Source organism: Anomalospiza imberbis, chromosome 2 (genome assembly GCF_031753505.1).
Source record: "Anomalospiza imberbis isolate Cuckoo-Finch-1a 21T00152 chromosome 2, ASM3175350v1, whole genome shotgun sequence".
NCBI classification, from domain to species: Eukaryota; Metazoa; Chordata; class Aves; order Passeriformes; family Viduidae; genus Anomalospiza; species Anomalospiza imberbis.
The window spans coordinates 112,213,745-112,240,719 of NC_089682.1; the positions used below are offsets into that span (position 1 = coordinate 112,213,745).

At 39.9% G+C, this 26,975-nt stretch overlaps 1 protein-coding gene across 3 annotated transcripts; it reads left to right on the forward strand.

The window, feature by feature from the left end:
• The first annotated feature begins 11,735 nt into the window (after positions 1 to 11,735).
• LOC137469645 (arylsulfatase D-like) lies at positions 11,736 to 26,606 on the forward strand. Of its 3 annotated transcripts, none has more exons than XM_068182594.1 (11): positions 11,736 to 11,873; positions 14,042 to 14,139; positions 14,671 to 14,820; positions 16,705 to 16,826; positions 18,273 to 18,395; positions 21,475 to 21,898; positions 22,566 to 22,702; positions 23,959 to 24,093; positions 24,480 to 24,642; positions 24,934 to 25,055; positions 25,345 to 26,606. In XM_068182594.1, the coding sequence occupies exons 2-11, from the start codon at positions 14,114 to 14,116 to the stop codon at positions 25,713 to 25,715; spliced, it is 1,773 nt and encodes a 590-aa protein (XP_068038695.1). In that variant the 5' UTR covers positions 11,736 to 11,873; positions 14,042 to 14,113; the 3' UTR covers positions 25,716 to 26,606. The 3 variants fall into 3 exon arrangements, with proteins under 3 accessions (XP_068038695.1, XP_068038694.1, XP_068038696.1); XM_068182593.1 differs by lacking the exon at positions 11,736 to 11,873 and adding an exon at positions 12,169 to 12,324; XM_068182595.1 differs by lacking the exon at positions 11,736 to 11,873 and adding an exon at positions 12,169 to 12,324 and having other exon boundaries at positions 25,388 to 25,596.
• The last annotated feature ends 369 nt before the right edge of the window (positions 26,607 to 26,975 follow it).

A 26,975-nucleotide genomic window follows, 5' to 3' on the forward strand; every position in this document is an offset into this window, starting at 1 on the left:
TTAGGACCTGAGAATTGTGTTATATATGCTTACTTAGTAAAGAAAAGATGTTCTGCATATTGCAGTTTTCTTGTCTGTTTTTATGAATTGTGATTTGATTGATTTCTCACGGTGATAGATAATAAATAAAAGAGATTTGGAGCTCAGAATTATGGTAAACTAATGAAACAATTATTTCATCTTCTCTGGGCTTTGGGAAGACATCTCAGCAATAAGCATATGTGTTTTTGATTTTTACACTGGGATTTTTATAAGGCTTAATGACAGTTTCAAAATATCTGCAAGTCCCTTTTTAGAATGTCTTTATTTATGTGTTGTGGAGCTGAAGCTGCAGCTGCTTATTTTTTCGTTTGTTTTTTTGGTCTTTATTATTAGTATTTATGTGCTGAATTTGCCAAAAAGGCATTTTAAATCCTATACAGGAGCCATCCATTTAACCAAGGTTGTGTAATGCTGCATATAGGTAAAACAACTGCTAGCATGCAGCGAGTTGTGTGTTATTACTGAAGAACACTAATGATGCCCAGAATCTCTCATCAGAAATTTGATTTTTAGTGTTGTCTGATTATAGGAAAAATTATGTTGTTACTGTTGCTTTTCTAGAGACTTGGTAGCTAAACTTGCAAATCCAACTTCTATTGTGTAAGCTTCCCCATTGGTTTTGGTGGGCTCGTGTTGTGTTTAGTTTAAGCCATTCCCCTGGCTGTATTTCTTCCTTCTGCTGCTGACAAATGTGTAAAGTGCAGACGTTTGGAAAGGATCTGGCGCATGATTTGGCTTGGAGGAAAACTTCTGTCTCCTGAAAGAAAAATTTTCAAAGGTGTTCCCTTCCTTACAGGGATGAAATTGAACTTCAAGTTTCTTCACAAAAAACATGAAGCATGTTTCTGTAAACCACGAGAACTCCCACGTGTGTGCAGAGTACAAGTTGACAGACTGTTCAGATATTTCTACTGACAAATCCTGCAACTTTGTTGCTGTTAGATTAGCTTTTTATTGGCTTCATGAGAAAATTTGTCTCCTCAAAATTAACCTGCTTCTGCACAAAGCTGAGTTTTAACAGATCAGCATTTTCTGATCAAAGCATAAAGAAAAGGAGAACAGTTCATCCCTGATCATTCTGCTAACAAGCTGGTGATACAGAAGGTAGCAAACTGCATCCTGACCAGCATCGCACATATGCTTCAGTGAGTGGGAGGTAGTGAAGCATTCTGCATTTGGGAGATATTTAAATAAGTGTGATAGGCAATAATTAGTATCTAATTGGTTCATGCAATATTCCAAATTTTTATCAAGGATATCTAGCATTTAAGATAGGTTTCTGCAAATGCAACAAGCTTTGTGCATACTCTGGTTCTTTTCCACGTGGTGTTAAGTAGCAGTGTGGCAAACATAAGGGACTTTTTCTTTCCAGTACATTTTAACAGAAAGTGTGAAGTTGTATCATTCTTTCCTTTTTAATAATCTGCAGTTGACATATATATAGCTGTTTTGAATGTATTTAATGTAATGTGCATCTCATCTCTTTTATATGATATGCAGTCACACACCCTGCCAACATACAGAGTATATTCATTATGTGACTCTCCTCTATCTGACTGTTTCTCAAATTGCTCAGCATTTGTCAATTTAAGACTCTGACTTCAGAGGTCCCATAGTTTGCCAAGCTTATACTGCTGGAGCTGACAGTTTCTGTGTCTCTGGTTTGTGTCTTAAGTTGATTTACCTTGGGTTGTCTCTAGCCCTCAAAGTTCTACTCTTCTAAAGATGAGGCTAGGAAAAATGCATTCTTTGGAATTTATTTAAAAAATTTGGCTACTTTTTCTTTGTAAAGGCCTAGAGAATTTGCTTTGAAAGGAGAAATGTAATGTGAGTTTTGCTTTGTTTTAAAAAGAGTTTTCTTTCTTCCTTCTTCTCTTTCTTCTGGACTCTCACAGGGTATATGCTTTTGAAGAATATTTTATGCTTTCTCATGTTAAGCATATTCTATCTCTATGGAACTTTCAAAAAGAAGAGGAAAATGTTCCCAGAAGTTTTGTGTCTGGATTTCATCAGTAAGGTCTAAGCTTGTTTTTCAAGGTCAGTCCAAACAGCACTAAGAAGGAAGATGGTGCAAATACAGGGAAGAGGGAAGCTAAATATTTGATGTAGAAAGACTCTCATGGAGTTTGCAGGTTACATAGATCCCAGCAGAGATGGGGAAAACAAATTAGACCTGGAGCTGGATGACAGGAACAGGAGACACCCTAGCTGGGATTTAATTGATTGATTCCTAATTCACAAGCTCTCTTATTCATAGCTCACAACTCGTAACTCATGCACCTATGAGCAAAACATAGCTGCTGGGGAGAGCTCTTGTTCTTCCTCCTCTGCATGGGATAGGTGTCACACTGTGAAGAATGAAAACCTCAACAATCCAGCTCCTGTTGCAGCCACTTCAACAACTGTTCGGGTAAGCTGACACCTTCCAGCTTGGACATTTGGTCGACACCATCGCCAGGAGTCAGCAGGTTTTGTCAGACAAGCAACAGACAGAGATGATGGCTGCAGGAGACTGCAGGCTGCAGGTGACAGTGGCTGCATAAGGACCTTTAGTCCTTTCTGCCCACTGTGTCGAGCACACACGTTGCCTTTGCTTTGGCCAAACAGCAGTGACGCAGTGACCGCAGCATCAGGGAATAACACAGAGCATGAGCCATGTGCTAGCCAAAATCTGAGCAGGAAGAGAGAGAAGAGTCACACCATGGGGAGTGCAGTCAGCCACCGACACAGGTTGTTCACATAATTCCATCACTTTTTTGGATAAATCCCTGAGCAACATAGTCTGAATTCAGTGTTGATCCTTCTTTGAGCAGGATGAAGTACAGGCCTCCTAAATAATCCCTTTTGCCTGCCTCGTTCTCTGAGAAGAAAGCAGGAGATGTGAGAGGCAGAGAAAGGACTGAAACTGGTGGGTCAGAAAAGGTCCTGCTGGGCAAGGAAGGGTGTTCATTTCCTGAGTGCTAATGAAACACAGGGTCCTCAGTGTGTGCTTTAACAGCATCAGCAAACATTTATGTACTGAGCAGGGCAGGTTCCAGTTAAGCACAGCAAGTTGCTAGTAGTCATCAGGTACTGCATGACTTCAAACCTAAGAGTGTAAATTGAATCAAACCATGTGGCCAAGTAATAATCTTTTTTCACTCTCTTTCCTTTGACTTTTCTTCTTGCCCCCCTCCCCAGTTCACTCAGTGGATAGAAGGTAGATACTTCATCCTGTGGAAAATAGGGTATTGATGGAAAGTGTTTTAATCTGAAGGCCAGAAATATATCTCAGAAATGTTGAAAGGAAGTAGTAAATGAGCATACAAGAAGAGAAATTAGTGTCCTGTTTAAATTAGAATTGCATTCCCTTTCTGTCAGTGAGAGCTGGCTGAAAAGTTATGTTTACTTTCCACTGATGTTGATTTTTTGCTCTTCTTTTAAGGCTAGAGTTGTTTCAGTTTTGACTTAAAACCACTTCTACTAAAACTTTTTTTGGCCAATCTACTGATCCTATCTCTAGTCCTGATAAATGTCAGTTATTCCAATGGCTGTGGGAAGTCCTGTATCACAACATGTATGTGAATTCTCCCGACTGTGCTTAGGGTGCTTGCTTCCCAAAGCTGTTCTCAGCCTAGGGAGGAGTCTTGATGAGCTCCATTGAATCTAGAGACTTCCACTTTCAATTTCCCTGGCTCAGAAGCCAACAGACCTTTTGGATTTCTAAGCTAAGTTCACCCCAGCCATAATTTTCAGTTTCATAACAGTTTATTCAGTCTGAAATATTTTAAGGAGAACATGCTGGGCTCTACAAACTGTGGTTTTGACAAGTTTTGACTGTTTTGTCTGAAAATTTCCAGACTGCCCTAGCCTTTGCTGTAGAGTTCCTTAAACAAGATATTCACAGGTGGTCACTGAGTGAATGTTCCTCATTCTCTGTCTGACTGACTGATGCCCTTGTGGTCTCATTTGCAGAAGTGTTGAAACACACAGCTGCAACTGAAATTAGCAGGAGCATGCTTTGAATACATGGAGGGCTGTATATTTCTGCTAGAATTCTCCTGTGGAAATACAACAGCAACAAATATTCTGAAAAAGCCCCAGGGGAAATAAATTCTGATCTAGTTAGAAGTATGCAGTCCGCCAAGAGGCATGTTTTGGAATAAGTGTGAGGAAAAGTTCTTAAATCATTGCTTGGGTACTGGACATTGTGTTCATTGAGCGTGACAGGGATCTTAATGGGAAGGGTGATGTGAGAGTATATCAAGTAACTTCTGCTACAGGTAGTAGGACTGAGACTACAAAGAAAACTTTGTCCCATCTTCACTATGAGCAATTAACTTTGCGTTAGAACATTTGGTGGAGGTTGGAGACAGGATATCCAGGGGTCTATTTCTATTTATTCCACAGAAAAGGGAAGCTCCACTCCCCACAAACATCATAGAAACTAGTTCATGGACCTGTGAAAGGGTTGGTGAGAGTTCTACCTGTGCTTAGAAAGTGTTTGTCTTGACATTGAGGGAACTTGAAATCACCCACTTCATAATTCCTAGCTCCACTGGAGAGCAGACCTAGTATTTTTAAAGGGAGAAAAGTAAGGGGGAAAGTTTTGCCAGAGAACAGCATATAAGCACTGTCTGGTGGCAAACTGCTTTCTCAGGATTTCTTACCTAGCTTTGTTTGTCATCAGAACAGGAAAGTCATAAGGATGACAGGGATTTGAAAAGCTAAATGAGTCTGTTTTGCAATGAACGCTGTTGATTCTTTTTCTTTCCTTCAAAGAATAGATTTCCCATGTCCGCACCAGCCCAAGAAGGGGATAATAAGAGCAAAGTGTGTGGATGGGGTGAAGTGCACATCTGATGCGATGGCAAGTGGGAAAGGTAACCGAGATGTAGTTGTGTGGAAGGGATGAGTGAAGATGAGACAACAGCAAGAAGAATGTCCTGCTGCTGCTGCTGCCTGCCTTCCTCCACTGACTCCATTGCTCCATGCAACCTTTCAGTCCTGTGTTAGTCTGGCATTTAATTGCAACTGGTAATTTTTTCGAGAGGATGTTCACGATGGGTCATACTTACATCTCTATCCAATTATCAGTTGCAAATACCAGCCAAAATTACCAGTGCTCAACCTGCAAAATAATACTGATGATGCTCTGTTGGGCTGCTACACTGGAAGTGAGTCAGGGCTGATGCAAACAAGCAGAGCAGGCTGATGAGAAATGGGGTTGAGTCTGACATTCCTTGTCTGTAAAAGGATGACAGTACACTTTTCTACCTCTTAGGCTGCCAGAAATATATCTGCCACCGTCAGTGTATGCCGTGAGCAGTGGAAACAGGAGAAGCATGTAGTCTGCTACTTTTTCCATCACTTATTTTCTTTATTTTCTTTCTTTACTTGTTTTTTCCAGAATCCCTTTGTCCAGCTTTATTTATCTCTGTACTCTCTTGCATTTATCACTACTATACTCAGAACATGCCAAAAAAAAAAAAAAAAAGGCGGGAGGAGGAGGGAAGCAGATAATTTTATTGTCTCCATCGTTAGTTTTTGTTGGATAACCTCGCACAGTCATCATCATCACCACCACCACTCCGAGGGAGCGGGAGTCTCGTGCAGACCGTCGGTACGGCCAGTCTGTCCCCAGCGGAGTGCAGCAGTGCACTCACCGAGCCACGGCTCCCATCGCTTCCATCACCGCGCAGAACAAGCTGCTAAGGAAAATTCCTCTCCCTTTTAAACTCGGCGTATCACTTCTGACACTGCAAATGGGAAATGAGAAAAACAAAATGAGAAAAGCAGAAAGGAAAAGAGAAAAGAAACAAAAAGCTTCTGGAGTACCAGTGCCAGTGAAGTAAGCTTTTCTGCTAGATTGTATGATTAATTTTGAGTTAGTTCTGTGAATAATTATGGAACCATAGAATATCCTGAGTTGGAAGTGACTTACAAGGATCATTAAAATCCAGCTCCTGGTCCTGCTCAGGACAGCCCCAAGAATCACACCAATACACACAAACATTTTAAGAATTTTGGTCACTATTCTAATTAGATTAGGCCCATCTTGTTAATTCTCTCTTCCCTCTATTCGCATAACTGAGTCTACACACTCTCAATATATATGTAAGATCAGCCTGGTATGAGAAATTATAATTTATTCATCCACAGTTTCTGACCATGAATGGATCCTTCTCCAACCTCTGAACAGCCAAATGCTTTGTTTTGTTTTTTCTTGACAACCAGGTTGAAAAACAAGGGTGGAAAGAAGAATATTTTTTCTGTAATTTAGAAGCCAATGCTTTGAGAAATTTTCTATAAATTCATTTCCTCACCTTGATTTAATATCATAGAGCCAAGAAGAAAAAGTCCTTGTATTTCCATAAGTATTTTACCTCTTTGAAGGCATTACTTGAGTGCCTGTAGCTATCTTCACATTTTCATTAGTTTCTAATACACCTTTCATTTTAGCTGAAAACCTCTTTTCTGTTAAACTGGGAATAATGCAAACCCCATCCCTTTGATCCTACTCTGTAATTCACAGCTTTAGAGCTTATGTGTTGTTTTAGTCTGCTCAAATACTTGCTTATTTGGAGGTGGTGATTGCTTATATATATTCATTAGTTCTCTTCAGAAAGGAATTGAACTAAAACTGATCCCTTGGGATACACAAACTTCTGGTCTGTGCAGAAGAAGCAGGCAGAATGGCAACATTACACACTGTTGTGGCTAAAGAGTGTCTTATTGCTCAGTTTTCTTACCTTAATGGTTATGAATATAGGAGAACACATTCACATTCTTTAAACACTCAGGAAAAGGTTCTTCTGATTTAATGAAGACACCAGCATCTGCCATGAGGAGGCCTCCATGTTTTGAGGTAACTATCTGGTACCCGATCTTAGCCCCTGGGGAGAAACAGGCATTTCTGTGTCAGTTTGACTTTTACTTATGTAAATGATTCATGGCTGTGGTGAATCATACTGAAAATTACCTTTTTTTTTTTTTTTCTCTGTGACTAAAAGACACTCAAGTTAACACCTCACACAATGTAGCTATCCAAGCTGAGAATAAGCAGATAATGGCATATAAAAACAAATGAAAGAGGATAGTTTTCATGGCATGATTTGTAACTTGGCATTGAAGGGGATAAGCAGATCAAGAGCAGCTTGGCTGAAAAGGACTTGGGAGTGGTGGTGGGTGAGAGGCTGGACCTGACCCATCACTTTGGGATGGGTCCGGTCGACATATGGGGCCCTCAGTTCCCCTCAGAAGGGAGTCAGTGCTTACTCAAGCTGAAACCTCTTTGACATTCAGAGGCTAGTCACTCCTACTGATGAAAGCCCAGAGCATGACACAGTTTCATTCCAAAACCTGGCCCACAAGAGAAGGAAGTGGTGTCCTGACCTGATTTCAGATAATAGCCTGGTGGTTAGTGCTCTTGTTGAAGAAGTAGGGCACTGTCCTGAGCCTGGGAGCTGAATCAAATGTGTGCCTCGGGTCTCCTCTCTCATCACTCCTGCTCTGCGGGGTGAGCGCAAGACAGTCTCTCACAGCTGAAGGAAAGATTTAGCTGTGCATGTGAGGACAGAGGTTGCAAAGGTGAAATTTAGCCTTACTTGAATTCCAAAAGCAATGATGCAGATAAGTGCCAAAATCCTGTTTGGTAGTTCCCAAATTCAGGGTAATGGCGATGAGAAAGCTTAATGTTTACTGCTGACTGCTGTGAGCCTCACTCTGCTGTGCCTACCTGTGTCTGTCCTAGCTCTTTGCTGTGGTGATTCTGCACCTCTCTCAGTTGTAGATGGTGAAGGGTTAAGATACTTTTGGTACAAGTTGTTTTATCTTTAAACATTATAATAAAAAACTTTCCTACAATTTATTCATTCAACCAAAGTAAAATTCAGAAAAATGCTCATTTCAAGGAAATTCACAGGTCTCTCAATCTCTAAATGTTTGTATTGGTACGGCTACCAGTGGCTAACTGAGAAGCAATTGAGAGAATGTTTACACTATGTAGATGACAAACAACTCACATCTGGCAGTAGACACATATTTTTTTATCACTGGGAATCACGATTGCTTAAGTAGGTTGCATTTGGGCTTTGTTTCTCCCAAAACTGATTTCCTTGTCTTTGGATAGTAAAACATCAGATAAAAAATGTTTCCCAGCAAAATCTGTTTCATGTAAATTCCAGAAATCCTTTTCTCCATAACTATTTTCATTATTTTGTTTATATTGGAGCCCGCACATTCTCACTCAGACAGAGAATCACATGATTATTTATGTGGAAGAGACCTCTAAGATCATCTGAGTCTAACCATTAACCCAGCCTGCCAAGTCCACCACTAAACCACATCCCCAAGTGTCACACCTGCATGTCTTTTAAATACCTCCGGGGGGGTGACCCAACCATTTTCCTGGGCAGACTGCTCCAATGCTTGACAACTCTGGCAAAGAAGAAACTTTTCCTAATATTTAATTTAAACCTTCCCTGGAAGAACGTGAAGCATTTTCAACATTTTCTCTGATTTCTCTCCCAGCTGGATACCTGGGAGAAGACCAAGTCCTCTTGCCTTGCTACAGCCTCCTGTCAGGTAGTTGTAAAGAGCAATGAGGTCTTCCCTGAGCCTCCTTTTCTTCAGACTAAACATCCCAAGCTCCTTAGCTGCTTCTCATCAGACTTTGCTCCAGATTCTCCACCAGCATTGCTGCCCTCCTCTGGTCATGGTCCAACACCTCTATGTCTTTCTTGTCGTGAGGGGCCCAAAACTGAACAGAAGATTTGAGGTGAGGCCTCATGAGTGCTGCAGAAAAAAAAAAAAAAACCAGTGAGGTTTGTCAAAGTATTCACATGGGGCTTTCTAGGATCCTCTTGATCTCATCATGTATGCTAACATATATGTGTCACTGCCTTTTTATGCCTTGAAGTTGGATGTCTTGAGAAATTCACACCAAGAATGCAATGCAGAGTATATCTTCCTCCAAATGTTAACTTTCTACTCTTCCGGAATTTTAGGTTATCCTTTTTCTCATTACATTTGAAAATATAACTAAATACTCCACTTTTAACAGCTTAAATCCCCAGAGAATAAGAAGTATACAGGTTTTAGAAGTTAAATTAAAGGCATCTCCATTGTTCAAATAGTAGGATTGTTTAATTCATATCAGATGGTTTTCCTTAAACTAAAAAAAATAAAAACTCACCTTTCAGAACATTATTGGAAATGTTGTAATAAAAATAGCTTTGTGTGTGTGTGTGTGGTAGTATTCATTTGTTTGATCTCTTACTAGAATGACTAACAGTAGGGTTTGGTATCACTTTAACCAATTCCAATCTAGCTTGAAAATAGAGCCATACAAATTCTCTCTGTACAGGCATTAAAGATGGACTGGAACCTTCAAAGGATGTTTCATCCCATCCTAGAATAGCATTAGAGGACAGCTGGGCTGCCCTCAATGTGACTGTCTTTCACTATTGATCACAGAGTCTGGAGGGCAGGCTTAGAAGTGAACAGTTAATTTTTTGTAGTGAAACCCAGGTGGTACGAGCCCATTCTGTAGTGCAGGAGGAGACAGCACTGGATTATGTCTCCTATTGGAAACCATGTAGACTATTAATTGCAATACAGCCTTCTAAGTATATTAGTTGCATTACGCTCCAGCTATGAGATAAGTTGAGCCTTGGACAGGAACTGGGGCATCTGAATTACTGCTTTACCCCACACCAGGAGAGCACTTTTGAAGCACCTGTCCCACTGAGCCCCATCTCCTGCAGTTTAGCTCACGTCAGAGCAGTCCTGGAATACATGAACCAGGCTCCTTCCTGGTGTTGCAAACCTGTACTGCCTGCTCTAGAACGAGAGGTAAGGCTCTGCAATTGCTCCTGGGCATCCAGGCCTTGAAGACTTAGTGTAAATCAGAGTTCCAAGAAATAACATCACATCGTCATTGCGCAATGACTTTTAGGAAGGCGAGCATGGAACCACTGTGCTCTGAAGCCAATATAAGGCAGTAGTCGCTAGAGGGAGCCCATTAATCATCATATCCTACATAAAACCCCACTTCAGCTCTTGGATGTTGAGGCACTTTAATAGTGTCAAAGAATGTGTGACACTATTAAAGTGTCAGTACTCTGTTGTAGATGTCGGTGAACCCAATGGGAAGAATGATGATGTCTAACTTATTTCAGAAGGCTGAATGATTTCTTTATTATAATTATGCTATGATACATTAATATACTATATAAAAGAGGATACTAAAAACTACATGCTACTCTCTCTAACTATCCTTTCTAACTCCCAACTCGTGACCCTGTTCTCCAGAGCCCAAACACAGGTGGATCTCATTGGCCATCAGGCCCAAACAATCCACCATGATCCAGCCAGGCATTCGCTCCAGGTAAACAATTCTCCAAACACATTCCACAAGAGAAAAACAAGGAGCAGAAATAGAAATTGTTTTCTCTTTCACTTCTCTCTGTGCACCTTTATAAAAATCCTGAGAGAGAGAGAAATGTGCTTGCCACAGTACTCAGTAAAGAAAACACAGTAAAGTTTTCCAGTACTCAGTAAAGAAAACGAGGGGAAAAGACTGGATTATGCAAGGCTTCTGCAAAATTCGACATTTATTCCACCTTCTGGAAAAACACAGACTTTTTAAAGATTTCTCCACAGAAAATTGTCTAGTGCAAATTCAGTGCATTGGTTGGGAACAGAATTAGCTTTGCCTAGACCTTTTAAAAATGTCATCTTCAAGTAGCACCATTGAGAAGGCATGCACCTTTCCCTCCTTCAAAGATCAAACACCAAAATGGGCACAAGTTGTCACTCTGAAAATCTTCAGACCACAAGCACAGCCCCCCTTGCTTTGACTTCATAACACCATCGGTGTGCCCAGTGGCAATTCCCAGCAGCCAGACTGCTCTGGCTCTCTCTGTGTTTGAAGAGAGCTGTGTAAAAAACAGCAAAGGCATGTTCCTGTGGTGTAACTGCAGACATGCATTCCATTTTCTGCTGTGTTCTAAATTTAGTAAATACCATAGCAATTACAGTTTGTGGTTCTCTGTTACAAACTCTATAGAATTTGCAAGAAGTCCTGGGAAAAGCAAGGATATGAGAGCTGTGGAGATGGCCCCAGCTGCAAAAGGAGCTCGCTCAGTCAGCAGGGCCCGGCAGAGACTGATTGTAACCTGGGCAGAAAAACCCAGAAGTGACTCAGAAGGTGTTTCTTTTTAGAAAACATGCAGCAGTAGAGGGCATCAGACAACAAGAAATGCTGTAGACCTTAATGAATCCTTGAAGTGCTAAAGGCCCATTGAGGGGAATGGGAACTAGAGAGCACTTCCAGCATGTTAATGCTGTGGTGGGAGGGAATAGGGAAGGGATCACCTATGGTGCTCTATTTTGCCTCGGAGATGTTCCACTAGCAATCCAACCTGAGCATTGCAATTGATACCACCAACTCACCACAACATCTCCCTTCTCTTATAAGATACAAAAATGCAGGAAACTGTTAGTAAAACAAGACTGCTCTTGGGTGATGCCTCATGCTGTCCCAAAACACTCAGTACAAGAGGACTCACGTAAGAAAAAATCAAGAAAGTGAGCATTCGCCATCATGTAACCTTAATTTGTCCCTTTGAACAATTGGTAGGAAACAGGCAGCACTCAGAAGTGAAGCTGAATGACTCATTTTCTGAAAAAGAAAATTCAAGCCTCTTACCAGCGTTTCCTCCCCACCCTAGAACTATTTGTCCCAGCATGTGCAGAGACAACCACCTCACTGCAGCATGCACTCAGGGTGGCCATAAAGTGAAGAAATTAGCTCAATTTCTATTTCTACAACAAAGAACTGCTGCTCTGTAAGTACAGTGATTTTCTCTTTTCCTTGGTGGGAGTGAGGGGAGGTTTATTGGGAACTGTTATTCATAGTAGCTTTCACGGGAGTGTCTCAGACTTGAAGGAGATCATTCCCATCCCTTGAGAGACTGGTGGTTATGCAGAAAGCATTTTAGCTGCATCTGTGGCGTTCCCCAGCCCGACCCTCACGCCCTGTGTGAATGTCAGAGTTGTGCAAACAGCAGGGGGAAGTGCAGCTTGAGGCTCCATGAGAAGCCAGAACATCCAGCTGCTTGGGAGCTCTGGCATAACATGCTTTTCCTGTGGTGAGCTGTGGGACGTGCAGCTAGGGCACATTTCAGGACTGCCTTCAGAAACACTGCGCAGTAGCAGCAGTCCCCGTGCTGAAAAAAATTTGGAATCGTCTGAAGTCACCAATCTATCAGCTGCCTGCTTTGAACACAACTTGACCAGGTACTGTATTCCTCCCTTGTTGTTGGGAAATACACAGGAAAATGTTAAATGCTGTTTGGATTTTTTTTTCCTTCTGTAGATAAAATTATCTCAAGGAAGTTTTTTAAATACTTTTCAGTTTAGAACAACATTATTCTCATACAAGGCTATGCACAAAGTGAGAGTTGCAGGCTATGTGTTTACAAATATTGGTTTCCTTTTATCTTATCAAGTCTACAAAATAGGAATTTTTTAAAAGAAATTTTCACAGAGTGAACAGTACTGAATTGAGTGGTATTAACTGCGTGACTTTTCACTGAGTGTTGGAAAACTGATGCCACAAATGAGTACTGTTTTCAAGAAAAGTGCGTGTGAGTATGTCTAAAACAATGAATATTTCCTCTTGTGAGATTTTAGTATCCTATAACTATTTTGTGAGAAAGGTAAAGACTGATTATAAAATTTGAATCAATGCAGGAAAACAATTTATGAAATATGAAAGGTATGCAAGCTATTCCCCCCAGGATTATTAAAATAGATGAAGAAAGGGATAGCAGAGGGGAATGTTTGCTTGCAATTTCTCTGCCTGGACTCCCATCACCTTTCACTGAGGAAATGGCTTGACAGGGATAATACCAGTCAGCATAATAAATCAATAGCTGTTTTCTGTATACTGCCTTCTATTTTACAGGCAACTTCTGGGGAAGCTCAGCATCGAGCTCCAGGCTGTGCTTTAAATCAGTGTCTCTCTACTGTGTAACAACCAACTGCAAAATTAAATCTGATTATTTCCAGCTTCCTTTTTACTTCAGCTGTTTGGAGGATGTAAATGTTAGAGATGGCTGATGTGTTCTCTTGTACTTTTCCTATAACTGCTTTGGCTGCAGCAGAGGCACAAATCCACATGCAGGAAACTGAGTATCTCTAGATAGCAATGCTGCCTCAGCTCTGGTGCTTGTAAGCAAGTGTTTGGATGCCAGTTTTCTAAGCACAGAAATTTATTTTTTACCACTGAAGCTTGTAATGTTGATGGATAAAATGCAAGAACTATGAATATTAACTAAACTGCTTAATACATCATTTCTGGAAAACAAAATAAATATGAAAAAAACATAATTCATAAAATAGAGGTACTTGGGGCAGTTGAGCCAAGTGTGGGATAAATTGCAAAGAAGTCTATTTTAAAGCTTTAGAATGAAACTCACTCAGCCCCTGCTTCAAAGTCTTCAAATAGTTTATCTCACTGTCCTGACAGTGGAGGGAAAAGCCCCAGAGAAATATCTTCATTCTCAGAGTTAAGCAACAAGAGGTCATGAATTCTTCCAAGAAATTATAATTGTTGGGAAAAGATGACTAGAATTTCTACAACTACAAATTACTCTTACAAGTCTGAAAAGAAACTTAGCACATTATGTAAAAAAGCACAATGCTGCTACTGTCTATGGTTATAGGAATGTAAATCATATTGAGGAGTAGATTTTAAAGCACTATTTTTTCCTTTCTGAACAGCAAGTAATTTTTATATGGATGATTCATGTAAGAAAATGGAATTATTTCGCTATTTTGAGATAAACTTCTTTACTCAAAAAGAAAAATCCCTCTAATCAAGGGCTAGCAATAAAAATAACATTAATGCTTTTACTCTTCTTCATTTAGGGTCTGATCTGAGGTGCACTGAAGTAAATAAAACAGAACTTTAACAGGCTTTGAGTAAGCTTTTAATCTATTTTTATTGCAGTTGCTACTAGGAAGACGTAACTATGACAGAGTACTCTTGGTTTTGCAGGATTTGAACACTCCAAATACAGAAATGATGTGGCAACTAATATCTCATTGGTAAGGAAAAAATCATGAGTTACTGTTGTATCATACTTAGATCTAAAGTGAGTGAAGCTTAATAATGATGTAATACTGTGTTATAAAAGAGTAGCATTGCTTATCTCACAATGTGATTTTTGTTTGTTTTTCTTGTTATTAACTTTTTCACAACCCAAAGATCCCAGACCAGGCAAAAACGATGTCAGAGGAAGTTGACCCCATTCTCAGCTTCCCAAAACAACCCTTTATAAACATCCAAAGCCATGAAGCAAAATCACTTGTATGCCATCTGCTGTATATAAATTCCCATGTGAGACTGCTCACAGGGAACTTGGAAAGAATCAGGAAAGGAGATTTTAAAGTTATGGTCCTGACATTTTCCTCTTCATTACCTCAGTTTGGGTAAACGAGAAACACTTGGCACACCCTCTGTGTCTGGACAGAGTGGTCTGGTCTGCAGCCAAGCTCGGAGCAGAGGGTCTCTGGCCACGTGTAGGGGGAGTGATGAATGGCCAGGTCACTGGCTTCTCTCCCTCTTCTGTGTTTCAGGTCACCCTTGGTTACACCCCTGATTTTTGGTCTGCTTCTGCAAGCACCGTTCACACAGCCTTCCACCATCGCACAGCCAAACTTTGTCCTGTTGCTGGCCGATGATCTCGGCATAGGGGATGTAGGTTGCTATGGGAATGATACCATCAGGTAAGGAAACTGACCCTAAGGGTGAACAGAGCTGGTATGATATTTAATGTCAACCTGAAACTCTCTGCCCAGCATTATCTCATAGCCTGGAGGGCACTCCCAGGGCCAGCTCTGCTGTGTGGCACTGTTTTACTGTGGTAATATGACAATCATTCTTGTGTATTCCTTAATTGCCTAACACTTAAGAAACAGCTACCCAAAGATAGAAATATTGTCCCCTCTTCCAATACGCAGGCCTCATTACCTCATTTTAATTCTATGTTACCATTCTTTCCCAGTCTCACCTCAAAATACAGTTAGATGACTGCTATGAGCAATGTTACCAGGAAATATTTCTCTTTTCAGCCTCAAAGACATAGAATTTGCCTTTTCTTTGAAAATTGTGCCACAGTATTGCCTGCTGGCTTGTAACATGTTTGAACAAAACAAAAATTGCTACGATCCCTCCCCTCATCCAGCAAAGAATCTTGGAATCTTACTCTGAAAGGCTTCAGTCAGCAAGTTCCTGACAGGCAGCTGGTGATCGTAGGTAGCTGTTAGGGTTCTGCAAAGCCAGGCCTCCAGCACATCATGCCCAAGGCATGGATTTTCTTTTTACATTCAGGGCATACTAGCCAGGTGACTAGGTATCTGGGCTCTCTTAGCAGCTGGTTCTCTGCAATGCAAAGAACTGCAGGATTTTGAAACAGCAGTTTGGGAAGCAGACCTAGTGCTCCTTTGAGGAGGAATATTTGTCAGCCAACTGCGATGGCAATTGTGCTGAAGGGTGGAACTACAGCAATGGCTTTTTCAAGTTACCCCAGACTGCACCTCTGGCAAAAGGCTGTAGAGAATAAGAAATGTTGCAGATGTTATTTCCTGGCAGCCTGTCTTTGAGGGAGGAATCCATAACAGTACGAGTACAAAGCAACAAAATGTCCACGATCTTTCAAAATCCTGCTAAAGGTTTTGCCTTCTTGTGAACACCATTGAACTGATAATTGCAAAAACAAAATTGTAAAACTGAAGCTCAATATAATTTAAAATAGAAGTAGACCCACCTTGAATTGGAAGAGGGGGATATTGTATTCTGAAATGTAAGGTATTACCTTGTCTGTAACTAGCTTGCTAGGCAAGCTTGTTTTTGTTGGTTACCAGTTGCTTGCAAGATACCCTCTTCTCACCTAATTACTGAGATGTGGCTTAATTCATGTTGCCATGACAGATTGCCACTACAGTGTGAAAACATGCGGGATTTCTTTCCTTTTTTCTCCTTTTCCCTTGCTACAAATTTCATGAGAAGTACCTTGTTAGCTTCCTTATCAGTACTGTAAATCATGTAGCATCTTGTCTAGTCAAGCACTGTCACCCTGTGGCAACTAAATTACCATTACACTGATGCACTGAGGCTGATACACAGCTCTTTAAGAAGCTAAGTGTAGGAAAGGCAGCTCTGGAGGAATGAGAGGTTTTTGCTGTGAGGGTGGTGAGGCACCGGAACAGGTTGTCCGGAGAAGCTGTGGATGCCCCATCCTCAAAAGTGTTCAAAGCCAGGTTGGATGGGGCTCTGAGCAACCTCATCTAGTAGAAAGTGTTCCAGCCCATGACAGGGGGGTTGGAACTTTGTGATCTTTAAGGTCCCATCCAGCCCAAATCATTCTACAATTCTATGATTTCTGCAAGACTCTTCATAGGACACGGGAAAAAAAAAATAAATAATTCTTAAGAAAGAAAGAAAAAGAGAAATATTTCCACATCACTTGAGAAAATTTAAATAAATTACAAAAATATTTCCTGGCCATCTTCAAATGCAGCAAACTTCTGAAAATAAAGATAAGTATATAATTTCTTATTCTCTTGAAAGGCTCTCTGGATGACATCTGGTGGCATTGGTTGCTTTTTTAGGACCCCCAACATTGACCGCCTGGCAAAGGAAGGAGTGAAGCTGACCCAACACATTGCTGCAGCCCCGCTCTGCACCCCCAGCAGAGCAGCTTTCCTCACTGGCAGATATCCCCTCCGATCAGGTTTGCCTTGCAAAGCCACACTCCCTTTATACACTGCTCCATTGCTGGACAGAACAGTGTCATACAATGGGCCCAGAAGAAGTGAGGGTGTGCAAAGAGGGGTGTCTCAGACACTCCATCCTCACTGAGGCACACAAGGCATCAGATAGGCTATGCACCTTTGAGGTGGCTTCTGTATTTGTAGGGTATTTGCGAACAGGTCTGGGGCAAAGCAAAGCAGAGAACAACCATCTCTGCAGAGCATCTTGGTCTCCCCTAGCGCACAATTTTGGTTACGTTTTGACACTCTGCTATACAGATTGCAGCCAGAATGGAATTAGAGCAAATTTTTACATTCAAATAAGCCATTACACAAAACATGAAGAATAGTAACAACACACAAAATATAACACTAGTTAAATTAATTTCTGTCATAGATGACTCCTCATAAGATGTCAGAAGCAGCTCAGCCCTGTAGGGAGCAGAGTAGCCTGTGCAGATGTGTGTCCATTCCCTTCAGTCAAGGTGCAGAATGAGTCATTCATGGAAAAACTTCTTTACGCCTCTGTCAAAATTAATTTGTCCTAGGAGATAACAGTTTGACAGCAATATTATTTTTCCCAATTGTGTTTTTGAAGAAAAAATACTACCCTGTCAAACTGCATCCCTGAGATGAAGAGGTATGAAAAACAAATAGCTCTACATGTTTCTAACAGCAGCCCTCAAATGCTTGTTCTATTGCAAATTATCTTCAGAGCCTTCATTCCTGAGGCATTTTGAAGCTGATGCGTCATCCTACTTTTATTATGACAGCTCCCACTGAGTCGGGTAGTTTGAAAACACACACAGGCTTGTACAGACCCTTTCCCACTGTAACAACAGGGCCAGAGATGTTCAGTGCTGCAATGACAGATTGAACTTCACACAGCGCTGTATGATGGAGTTATGCCAGAATAAAATACTAAATGGTAGAGTGTAAACCTACAGGTGAAGAGAAGATAGCTACTCTGTGGAGCTCAGAGATCAGATACCATCCAGGCCACTGGGCAAGGAATCCCTGAGTTCCCTCAGTGAGCTGGAGTCTGAGACTGACAGGGGGCTGAAGTCCCCTTGCTCTCCTCCCTGCCCTCACATTCACACTAAGTGCATTTCATACAGCCTAGGTGACATTTCATCCAGCCACTGTGACATAAGATCTCCTATACAAATGTGTCATTCCAAATTTAATGAAATTCAAGAAAGAAAAAGTCTCAATATGAGATACAAAGATGAAAGAATAGGTACTGTGGTGAGTCTTAACTCTTTCTTAATCTTGTCCAGGGTCTTAGATTTATTTACCCAAACAAACAGCATTATGGCAAATGTTTAACACTACCATTGCAGTGAAATCAGGAAACAAGAAAGTATGTTGGATAAAAGTACTCAACCCTTTGTACTGACTCAGAATGGTTTTAATTGCATTTTTAGGGATGGATGCTATAAATGATTACCGTGTTATTTTTTGGAATGCCGGCTCAGGAGGGCTTCCTGCAAATGAAACCACTTTTGCCAAAATACTGCAGCACCAAGGCTACAGCACAGGACTGATAGGTATGGGGGCACTCCTCTCCTAAAGGTGTTCTTGAATGTGTTTCACCTGCACATTTCACTCAAACCATTTGTTTTAGTTAGTAACTGTTTGTACTTTGGTTGTAATATTTTTATTTCCTGATTAAGAATTATACATAAAAAGAAACTCTGACCAAAAAGTACCTCTCTTAAAAGAACGGGCGTATGATAAGGAGGACAAATTTTACCATTGACCCACTTTCAAGCACAGCTGCGGTTGTTAAAATACATAACAGAAAATGTTACTAATTCCTGAATATTATTATACCAGGTATAAGATACTTATTCCAATACTATTCCATTTTTTAAAAGTAAAAATATGAGTGCCATTTAGATATGCATGATGATGTTTATACAGTTCAGAGCAGAGTCACACAAAAGGGAACAGGTGCTGCTTAAAACATTAGAGACAGTTAATAGTGTCACAAAATTGGACCTTTCAGAAACAGAAATAAAGCAATTATTTTTTCTTCAGTCACAGCATGCCACTGTAGTTCACTAAGATTTCATACAGCCTGAAAACACTGTCTTCCTCAGCATCAATTTGAATTCCATTTTACTTTATATTTTATAGAGCTATTTTTTAGTACCTTTGTAACTTTTGGTCATGATCTTATTCCAAATAATTATTTATCTTAGATGTGTCAAATAGTTCCACAGGTTGATAAAGCACAAACATTCCTGGCTGATTTTTCAGCTATTTGCCCTATCTCAACTGAGCATATAAAATGTCAAAATGCAAAATCCGTATCTGGCACATAAAAACATTAGCTGCACAAACCAACTGAATTTATTAATACAACTTCCTGCAGAAATAGATTTGTATTCTTTGTATTAGAATAAATCTAAACCACACCAGACAAAACTAAAAGAAGCCTTCCAAGCAATTCAAATTCTACATTACTAAAGCTCCATCTCCTGTTAGTTTTGTAGTGATATTATTTTAGTTGTTTAAATCAGCTTATCAAACAGTGCATGCTTCATCTTGGTTTCAGCATGTTATCACTAGCAAAACAATCAGATTTGTCTCCACTCTCCCCAGGGAATTGCCCTTCAGGGGAGTCGTGCTGCATGCTTCCCAGAAGCAAAATGGGGAGGCATTTTCCCCGTGGGCATCTCAGCTCAAATCACACCACAGATGCCAAAAGCATCACTTAGATTAACTGGATTGACAGATCCTGGTTAATTGCACCATGGGGGATGATGGAAAGCACCAGTGATAGGTGACACACAGAATACCACAAGAATTTTACATTCAAGTCAGGAAGCAAAAAATCTTAACTCAACATCTACCCAAGCCACCACAGCTGAATGAGCACTAAGTAGTCTCACTTGAATTGTTTGTGATTGTTTTGCCCTGAGCACACCCAGTTTAATTGCAAAGTTAAATCCTATTAATAACCTGCAGCCTGAGGTGATAATGAGATTTTTTTGTTTTCAGTGCTTTGAAGGGTCTTTGTAGTCAGAAAACCAGTGCTGTATAAGTAATGCCCTCAGAGATTAATTTATCTTAATTATACACTTAGTTTAGCTTCTGGGGATTTGATTCTTTTCTAGCATGTCAGAAACCTTTATCGACCTCAGCTGGAGATTTAGGTCTTGGAGTGCATCTGAATTCCAAGAATACTTTAGCTGTACCTGTATTTATGACCAATGCATTTATGTATTGATTACAAATCTGGTTCATTCTACAGCTGTCTCTAAATATGTCAGGAGGCAAACTGAGTAGAGATTCTAGCTGAAAGCAATTCATCCTCCTATGCTAGAACTTCCATTCTTTATATTTACAGCCGAGAAGCAGCAATTTTTCTCCTCTGGGGCAGTTTTTCTGCTCCTATCGTAATGCACTGCAAGTCTATTGAAACCCACTCAGGGTTGGCTGCTATTATACATACTGATAGCATACTGAACAATTTCTTGACGATAACATCATCTTGGAAGTGCACGGTTCCTCTCTCTATAATAAGAATTAGTTTCAAATTAGTTTTCTAGTAAAGTTCTTAATGTCCATTATGCTCTGACATCCAAGATCTGCAAAAAATGCCATTAAGCTTCTGATGAGTGATAGATTTTTTTCACTCAATTCAGACATTCTCAAACCTCAGTGTTTGAACCAAATGAGCCAACTTACTATGTCACCACATTAAGTGCCTAACCAGGCTCTTTGAATAAGCTGGAGGCGAAGCAAAAGCATGGTTTTGATGTGCCATTCATGAAAGTAGTTGGTATGTTCATAATGAAGAACAAATTGTGTTCTAAAAGGTCAAGAGATGTTCCTTCTGATAAATGAAGACTTAAGTATTTAAAAGAAGTAGGCTTTAACTTTTAAAATTTTGATTAAATCCAAATAAATAGCAAAAATATTTATAAAACAAAGTCTTTCATTCTCAGTCAGTATGTGGAGATACAATGGTCATCAAAGTTACTTACAAATGTACAGCTTCACGAGAAATCCTGAGCTCAGGTTTTTCTGGATCCAGTGGTTTGTCTGGCAAACAGTTAGATGAGCTGCTAGTTTAACTACTCTATCCATATCTCCCCCTATCAATCTGGGACCAACACATAGTCCTGACATCAAGCACTTCAAAGCCTCCCAGGAACAAGTCCACATAGCACTTTGAAGGTAAAGGGACAACAAAAGGTTATTTCCCCCTATGCTTACAAAAGGACAGCTTCCTTCTATTTGATACTTGACAGGTCTCCAGGAAGGCCATGCATTTTTGCTCAGTTTGGATGTTTGGATTTTTTCTCAATTTCTAGTTGCCTTTATATGTTTTTTTTTGGTTTTTTTTAATGCTTGATCAAAGCTACAGGGCATGAATATATAAACAATAAATGTATATATCAGCACCAATAAATGTGTTGAAAATGTATACATTGTAGAGGTTTACTTTAGTCAATCCCATTATTTAACTACATCCTTGGTATATTTCTGTGCAGGATGAAGTAGTTATCACAAGCAGAAAACAACCAGCGACTTTTTAAAAAAAAGTTTTGTGTAAGGAAAAGTCCATTCTTTTAAAATATTATCTCTTTATATTTTAATAACCTCTATTTTCAGGGAAGTGGCATCAAGGTGTTAACTGTGAATCCCGCAATGACCATTGCCATCACCCTTTAAACCATGGATTTGACTACTTCTATGGGATGCCTTTTACACTAATAAGTGACTGTCAGCCAACAGAAACACCAGAGATGGACAGAGCCTTTAGAAGGAAACTCTGGCTTTCCACTGAAATGATTGGCCTCGTTACACTCACTGCTGTCCTTGGGAGACTGACTGGCTTGATTTCAGTCCACTGGAAAACACTGACCTGCCTTGCTGGGTTCAGTCTCCTGTTCTTCATATCCTGGTTCTCAAGTTATGGATTTGTACGGTACTGGAACTGCATTATGATGAGAAACCATGGAATTACTGAGCAGCCAATGGTGACTGACAGAACTACCTCCCTTATCTTGAGAGAGTCCATTTCATTTATTGAAAGGTGAAGTGGACTTCCTTTGACCACAATTTTCTGGTTCTTGCACATTTTCCAAATTGTAAAGAGCACTTTCCTGTTTCATGCCTTCATGAGTTTTTATAATTTTTACAGTATTATGTAGGATTATAAGTACTGTTATTTTTATAAATTTAAAATAATATCAATAGGTATATAATGTAATTAAAAAGGAAAAAAAAGCTACTGCATAAGGATGCCCCTTTTTCCTAGCTTCACTAAAGCTGATAATACTTCCCAACTTCCATGGGTTGTATTGAATATTTCTAGGCTATATTTAAGAAATATGTATACCTATCAATGAGAGCAGCATTGCAGCTTTAAGGAATAGCAGGTGTTGTCAGAAATGTGTGTGTGGGCCAGGGAAGGAGAAGCAGAGCTGTGATGTAGCCTTATCATATGGATATGGAGCAGAAAGTGGATCTTCTGGAAGTTTTCTATCTATGATTCAGGGTAGAAAAAGGATATTTTATATAGACCCAAAATTATTCTATGGGATCCTAATCCCTGGGTTATAGTATCTTACAAACTAAGGTGTTTCAGAAGGGAAACTTTGTTGAAATAGCTATACAAAAATAATACCATTTTTCTCTACAACTGATCTGCATTGAGAACCTTCCTCCCTAATAACACAGTGTTGATTTCTGTTTTGTAGAAATAAGCACAAGCCCTTCCTCCTCTTTCTTTCCTTTCTGCATTCCCACACTCCTCTCCTCACCACAGAGAAGTTTCTTGGGAGGAGCAGACATGGTTTATATGGAGACAATGTAGAGGAGATGGACTGGATGGTGGGTAAGTCAACATAGCATATAACAATGTCTCCAACTTTCAAATACCTAGTTTTAATTAAAAGGATGAGGAAGATTATTAAAAGCATGTACAAAAAAAATCATAAGCATTTCATGAACATCTGTCAATTTTGTGTGAGCACTGTTGATTTATAGTGTTGGATTTTTACTTTCTCCAGTCTTGGGCCAAATGTTCACTCTTTTTTTTTTTTTTTTTTTTTTTTGTCAATTTTTTACCAGTTTTAACCATGTCCCTTTAGCTCCTGTCAAGGAGCTCTTCTGTTCTTCTTACTAAATATGTAATAATTATTTCATTAAACATGTAATAATTATATTCATATGTAATAATTACTTCATTACTCTATGATTAGTAAAGACCAGGTCATTTCTGCCTCTTATGGTCATTTCTAAGCAGGACATGTCAGAAGGTGATAAAATCAATAAGTGAATTAATTACAGATGAAAAACAGCAGGTCATTTATTTGCAACGGCTGCACTAAGCAGAATACTGGATATTTTTCAGCCATGATCATAAATAGAGAAATGTTCATCAGTGTTATCTGGTGTGCCCCTCACAATAAGATTCATGGGTTTTTTCAGCCTGTTTTTCTGGAGAGGAAGGAGAATTATTTATCATTCAGTCATGATGGACAAAAAGTACGCACATTTGCAAAAGAGAGAAAAGTCAGGTACACATACAGGAAGAATTTGGTTTCAAACCTCTCAAACATTTACATATTGCAAATATAATTAAGGATGTCAAAAACAGCTCAAGAATTACTTTTAAATTTAAAAGCACTTCATTATTAATGCATATTATATCCATGCAGTAATGTAATGCAAACCCTAACTGTGATCTAGACAATATAAAATAAGGTTAACTTTATGTTTTTCCATATTTTTCATGATAGCCACCACTGGTGCAGACACTAACTTTTAGATCATAATTTCTTTCCATATTTTTACAGTACATGGTATTTTTTTGCCCTTGACAATACAGGCTTCTTGTCTGTGACTGTGGTTCTTGCACTCCCTGTTAAAATACCAATAATAAAGTGTTTACAACACATCACAAATTTTCCGTGCTTTTAGAGACAATGAAATCATAACTACAAATACCAATCTTAAAAATATTAATGACTGAACAACCTTACGTAGATAAGAAATTACTCTGGTAAATGTTTACAGTCAGAGGTTAAAATTTATGTAGTATGAGGGATATTTTTGCTTTTTAATACACACATATTCTTGCGTTTACAGGCCAGGTTCTAGATGCTATTGACAAGGAAGGATTGAAAGAAACTACACTGGTTTACTTTGCCTCTGATCATGGTGGATGGCTGGAAAGGCGAGAAGGTGAAAGGCAGTTGGGTGGCTGGAATGGAATATACAAAGGTAAGAGCTGTTAGGGACAGTGACAACCCAGCAACAACTAGTAAAGAACTTAGGACATTCCTAAGGCTTAGCTAAGATTATACACTCAAGAAATAACACTGGTTTATTACCAAGAAGAAAATATATCTCATTCTAATTAGGCATGTAACAATGTAGTAAATTCTGACCTGGGCAGGTGTCCTTTGTAAGCATGAATTCTCAAATTGTCGAGGTCTGGTCTACTGAACACACTTTCACTGATGCTCAGTAGGAGCTTAGCGGGAAAAACAGACGTGTAAAGAAGGGTCATCAAGGTAACATGATAATACAATGAAATTTGTGCAAAAATTCTCTTCATTTTAAATCAAACTTAAAAAAAAAAATGTTTCCTTTTTATTTAATGAAAGGTGGAAAATCTATGGGAGGATGGGAAGGAGGAATCCGCGTCCCAGGGATATTTAGATGGCCAGGAGTGTTACCTGCAGGCACAGTTATTGATGAACCTACAAGCCTTATGGATATTTATCCTACAGTAGTTCATTTGGCTGGAGGGGAAGTGCCTCAGGACAGGTACAAACAAAAGCATCTTTATTCCTCCTTCTTTCCCAAAACAATGGAAAATCTAGCTTAGAAACACATTCTAAGAGTTTGATGTTTTCTTTTTCAGTCCTGATGCTTTTTCAGACACATCAATGTCTACAAGCTCAGTCACCTCTTCTCTACCTTTGAGATTTAGCCCCTACCTGCCATCTTCTGCAATCCCCTTTCTTGTCCAGAGCTGCCAGTTCCAGTGAGAGGTGTGCAGAGGAAGCACAGTCCTGTCCAGCTCACCTCAGCCCTGTGGTGTGTTTTTCGTGCTAGGGTGATCGACGGGCGGGATCTGCTGCCTTTACTGCGAGGAGCGGTGGCGCACTCGGAGCACGAGTTCCTGTTCCACTACTGCGGCGTTCACTTACACGCCGTGCGCTGGCACCAGAAGGACAGTGAGTACACAGCTTCTTCCCAAAGAATTATGTTCAGTCTACAAGAGGGCACATTGTCTTAACACATTCTTTTTCTGGGATTCCGTCTGTCCAAGTACTTCAGGTGTAATGTGGGAAAGAACTTACAGGCATTGCCTGTGTTTTACAGAACTAGGAGAAATTACTGCATTAACTAATAAGTGTAGAGCTGAAGTGCGTCCAGAAATGAACTCTAGAAAAACACTCACTCTTCCTTGTGATAACTGACATTGTTATAACCAGCCTTCTGTGATTCTTTCTTTCCCGTCAGCTGGAGCTGTTTGGAAGGCTCATTTCATGACTCCCATTTTCAGTCCTCCCGGAGCAGGAGCTTGTTATGACAGAGGATTTTGCCCATGCTTTGGGGAAGGAGTGACCCATCATGAGCCTCCATTGCTGTTTGAGCTCTCACAAGACCCTTCTGAAGCCAAACCTCTCTCGGCTGACACGGAGCCCCTCTTTGACACTGTCATAAGGAAGATTGGCAGAGCCATAGAGGAGCATCGCAGGACACTGACTCCAGTGCCAGAGCAGCTCTCTGTGTCCAACGTAGTGTGGAAGCCGTGGCTGCAGCCGTGCTGTGGGACGTTCCCATTCTGTTGGTGTGATAAGGAAGGTGATAATAAACTTGTTGACCTATAAAGGAGAGAACATGATACTTTCTCAAAAATGTATTCAGAGTGTTTCCTTTGGGGGTGTTGACCCATGGGTCATTTGTTTCTCTAAACTGAGCCTTTAGAAAATAATTGTTCCAGTGAATGGCACAGTATTTAGTAAAGGTTGCTTTAAGCTGGACACTTTCAGGGAGGGATCAAGATAGATGATCTGAAGACCATGTTTTAACTAGCATCTGCTGACAAGTGAATGAATAGTTCAAATGAACTGAAGCAGGCCAAAATTAGAGCTGTGCAAGTAATAATTCTGAATGTATATTCAGAAGCTTTCCTTTGGGTTTTTGCACTGAATTTCTAAGTGATTCCTGGACTGAGGTCTCCCTTAATTTTTTTTTTTTTGATCCTTATCTCCCTTTTGTTATCCTGGCAACGCATAAGGTGACCCTACAATAAATTTTTGCAGACTATTGCTTCCAAAATAGTTAGAAAATAGTCTTGCCTGCAGCTCCTCAAAAAATCTTTCTTAGGAGAGGATTTCTTCTTCCCTTGTAGCTAGTGACTCCAGCAGCAGTGATGATGACAACTGATTGGCCTAGGCGAGGCGTAGAGCTTGGAAACATGATACAAGCTGGGTAGTGGCTGTCTGAGCTCTCTGAAAAGAGCAGGACTCTTCTGGTTGGAGCCAGCCTCTTTTCATGCAGAGGAAATAAAGGAAAGGATTATCCTTTTCCAAAGCTCCCTTTGCCTCCATTTCCCTAAAAAGCACTGGCAAAGGCCTTTTGACATTGATGGCCACAGCAGTGCCACACTGATTCAGTAGTTCAGTGATTTGGGCACAGGACTGCACAAGTTACCCCGCTGCCAAGATCTCAGTCATAATTGTTTCCTGCTGACAAGTAGCATGTTCAGAAAAGATCCTTTGAAATATGGCAAACAATAATTATGAAAATAAGCAATAATTTGCTATGGAAAAAAAAATCTGGATAATTAAGGTATTTTTTGCTTCACAAGTTACATTTTCATTCCAAAGAGCTAGAATTACTTAGTTCTTTCCTTCTTTGTGTTAAAATAGCTTTTCCTAATTACGTGGCCTTGCAGGTAATGCTTTTCTTTGTAGGGCTGTAAATACATCTGTTCACATCAACATGTTTACACTGGAATATCAGAATAGTTAGGCATCTGAGAACATAATTTGTCCATTTGTTTTACTTCACTGTTTTTAACTATTCTTTGGCTACTGTGCTAGGACCAATTTATCTTGTTCATCTTATTCAGTAAACATTTGGTT